Source organism: Branchiostoma belcheri, unplaced genomic scaffold (genome assembly GCF_001625305.1).
Source record: "Branchiostoma belcheri isolate BF01 breed outbred unplaced genomic scaffold, Haploidv18h27 scaffold228, whole genome shotgun sequence".
Classification (NCBI taxonomy): Eukaryota; Metazoa; Chordata; class Leptocardii; order Amphioxiformes; family Branchiostomatidae; genus Branchiostoma; species Branchiostoma belcheri.
In genome coordinates, this window is record NW_017803802.1 from 28,880 (window position 1) to 32,890 (window position 4,011).

Genomic DNA, 4,011 nt, shown 5'->3' on the forward strand with positions numbered 1-4,011 from the left:
CCAAACTACAAATAACGTAGGGGGGGGGCTAACACGGGTGACGACGCATCTGTATAATATGCGGCAAACCGTTTCAGGGTGTTCTGTACCATAAAAACAGTACAGAGATTCTTTTGTTCTTTAGACCAAATTGATTATTAAAAAGAGTGAAGAATACGCATGTTAATTTCTCTAGAACGATGTACCTCTGACGAAGACATGAGATCTCCGACCTCTAGTTTATAATTATAATTTTTATCCGGAATGCATCCTAGCCTGTATGTCCGACTTGTTAGCTTTACCAGCCTTTAGTGCGCGCTCTCTCCCTCTGTCGCTTCCCTGGCGTACTAAAGCTAAACAAGACTGGCATCAACGATACCAATTTTTCACCGTAGCCCCACCAGAAACAAGAGTTCCACGGTCAGATGCCTTCGCCAGATGATGTTATCCAAAAAAGGACTGGCGAATAAATTTGTAAATTTCTCTCGTCGAGTATTCGAATAATTCGAGCTTCAATGCACTCCCTTGTAAGACAGAGAAATACAGAGGAAGCTTTATCCCATGAACAGTGATAGAGTGGCATGCCAGGCCTCATGAAATTCATTTTGGGTAGCACCTAGCCGTGGACGACTTGAGTAATCCTTTTTGCATGATAATGCAGGATATTGAGTCGTGGGGCATTCCATAGACCAGATTCAACTTTTGCCATGCCAATTCTCATGCAATGGGTCGGCCCTGGACTTTGGTGTCCCTGGCTTCCCGACGCACTCACCTGCTGGGCCGGGGGGATAAGACCCTAAACAAACGCAGCATTTAACCATAACACGGCCTCGGAGCACGTAACTCCATACAAATCCTGCGCGATCGGCAGCCATATTGAATTCAGCGTTGTTAGAATCGGTCGGCAAAACAGGTCGAACCATGATTTTACAACAAATCTTGCAGCTTGAACGTTGGAGAGTTGAAAATAACTGTTGTAAAATCATGGTTCGACCTGTTTTGCAGGCCGATTAGTAATAAGATTATGAATGATGTTCTTGTTTATCTAATTTTGTAGGAAAGATGAGATGTTGAGCCATGAGAAGAACGACACGTTTTACTTACTGTTTGCAGTGCTGGCGAGTCATCACATCTCCTGTGGCATCAATGAATGTAAGCTAGTCTTATACTATAGTTATAGTTCATCAGATATACATGGGGTACAGTAAAATGCTTGTCAGTCAATCAATCAATCAAGCCGCAGGCATCAAGGTAGATACATGGCGGCTGTAGCCATGTCCCTCCAGGATGTTCTGTTTCTTGTCAGTCAACAGAATCTGATCATTTTGTATTTAGCTTAGGGTATTAGTACAAATGTATTTTCTTATATTATCTCTCAGAAGTGAGTGTGATGAGGAAGTTACTGTGTTACATACATGTACTTATTTCATGCCAAGTCTTGTGGACAGATATTGGGCCATTCTGATTTTCAAGGGGTCCCAGCTTTACAAGCCGGCTTTGTAACTGAAAAAGTTTGGAAATCCCAAACTAGACTTTTCATCTGACCGCCATGTTGTGATATTTGGACAACGTTTCTTACCTGCCTGAGCACTAATATTTCACAGCTCATTCTGTCAACTTGTGTGAATATCTGAATTGAAGAATACTGATGCTGTCTTCTCTGTCTTGGTTTGTGTATAGTCGGGAGGTTGAGTCTTCCAGCAGTTCTTCATGCGAACCAGGTCCTTTTCAAGTTTCTGCTGAAGTCCCTGCTCAGCCCAGATACCACACTTCCTGTTTCACAGGTTAGTACTCGTATCATATCCCACACAGTGAACATATCATATCCCACACAGTGAACATATCATATCCCACACAGTGAACATATCATATCCCACACAGTGAACACATCATATCCCACACAGTGAACACATCATATCCCACACAGTGAACACATCATATCCCACACAGTGAACATATCATATCCCACACAGTGAACATATCATATCCCACACAGTGAACATATCATATCCCACACAGTGAACACATCATATCCCACACAGTGAACATATCATATCCCACACAGTGAATATATCATATCCCACACAGTGAACATATCATATCCCACACAGTGAACTATAACTATAGTGAACATATCATATCCCACACAGTGAACATATCATATCCTACACACTACATGTTCTTTTTGCATGTCAGTACTGAACTCCACATACTACATGTTCTGTTTTACCAGTCAGTACTGAACTCCACATACTACATGTTCTGTTTTACCAGTCAGTACTGAACTAGTACTGAACTAGTACTGAATATTTGTGTGTATCTGTCTCCCTGTAGCTCCAGCTGGTACTGGTTCTGAGGGGACTGTGTACAGGAGTCCCCATGCTGGCCCAACACATGGTCACCAGCTGGACAGACAAAATCAAGGCAAGCAGCATACCACAGGAACCAACTCCAACTAAAGGTATCACACAGGAGTTTTTATCAGAAACAGTTTTCATTTGTAGTTATCAAAGTCAATGTCCTTTCCACTCCAGTCATGGTGAATAGGGCAGCACCCATCTGTTTCCATGACCCCGGGCCACACAACTTTGTGCAGTCACTGCAGTAACTGTAACAGTAGGTGTTCAACACCTTGGATACACTTCTGGGCTGGGATCAGTCTCTACCAAATGCAAGTTAAGGCCACACCAATTAAATTTGTTGGTTCTCCGATTTGCCTCTTCATTTTTTTCTGATTTTCAAAAAAAAAAAAAAAAAAGAAAAAAAAAAGATTCTGGCTCAGAATCAACTCAAGAATGCTCATATTTTGCCCCCGACAGTTGAAGGAAAGTCCATTTCTTCCTATTTGTTACAGTTTTTCCATCTATTAATGCAGTGGTTTGATTAAAAGTTCAAAATTCATTGTTTAAATATTAGCCCGCAGCCTTTTGTCTTGACTTCATGGCTTCTATCATACCATTTGGGCTATAATAGGATGCCTAGAACTGTTGTTATTTTTATTCTTTTTTGCCCTGTCGCTTGCCCTAAACACTCTACCCATTGGGTCATTGCACCTGTATGTACAGTATATTTCCCACCTTATATATGTACACAGTATAGGGGGAAAAAAACCTCCACAAGTCAACCTTCGGCCTATGAGAACTGCTAACTTGTCGGGCTCCAATTTTCCCACCATGGACATGAATCAGATGATTAAACACAGTGACAAGACGACCACATGTCTTCTGTAAAGACGACCAGCTCCAGTTGGTTCCAGTGACTGAAAGTTGCCTATGATGACCATGTTATTTTCAAGGGTGTGGCAGCTATGATTTTTAATAATCTAATAACTGGCGAAATCTTTGTGAAATAGGCAAATTTGTGTTGGATGTCACTATTCTGCTATTGTTTTTGCTTACTTATGAAACAACAAGAGTTCCATGACCTCATCATACCTTGCCAAATAATGTTAACCTTTATGACTGACATATTGTACATGAATGTTTCTCATCATGAAAATAAGACAAACACACAGACAGACAGACAGACACACACACACACACAAGTGAATGACCCTGAAAACAGAACCTTCTTGGTGAAGGTACTCAGCCTTTTTAAGAATACCAGCCTCTCGTAAATTGTTCACAATTACTATTCTGTACATTTCTGAGAAATATCATTGGTGAATGCACAAGCATCGGCCTGGACTGTAGACTCATCTCATCTGAAAATAGGCATGGCCCTATAACTTTTGATTAAATCATTTTTCCCCCATGCCAGACCCGCCGTCCCAGGCTGATGCAGAGAAAGCCGAGGTTGTCCCATCAGGAGACCTGCTGGAGGAGCTGACTGTGTCCAGCCTCCCTCCTGAGTGTCAGACAGAAGACGGAGCCATGGACCAAGGAGAAGGTATGTCTCAGGCCTCCAAATGAACTTTTCTTCCTATTGTCTCAACACTGTCCCAAAATATAGATTTCAATGGTCCTGAAGTGATGAGGAACTGTCCAACCTGTTTTGGGAAGTTTGTATGACAACAAGTTGAAGACAACTTTA

At 41.8% G+C, this 4,011-nt stretch overlaps 1 protein-coding gene across 3 annotated transcripts in view; it reads left to right on the forward strand.

The window, feature by feature from the left end:
• The window catches only part of LOC109470516 (E3 ubiquitin-protein ligase UBR4-like), a 35,325-nt gene that overhangs the window by 1,217 nt on the left and 30,097 nt on the right, over positions 1-4,011 (forward strand). For all 3 annotated transcript variants that reach the window (XM_019769479.1, XM_019769477.1, XM_019769478.1), the window contains exons 2-5: positions 1,037-1,131; positions 1,660-1,763; positions 2,314-2,440; positions 3,739-3,867. In XM_019769479.1, coding sequence (XP_019625038.1) covers positions 1,037-1,131; positions 1,660-1,763; positions 2,314-2,440; positions 3,739-3,867 — 455 coding nt within the window. The remainder of the gene's footprint in view (positions 1-1,036; positions 1,132-1,659; positions 1,764-2,313; positions 2,441-3,738; positions 3,868-4,011) is intronic.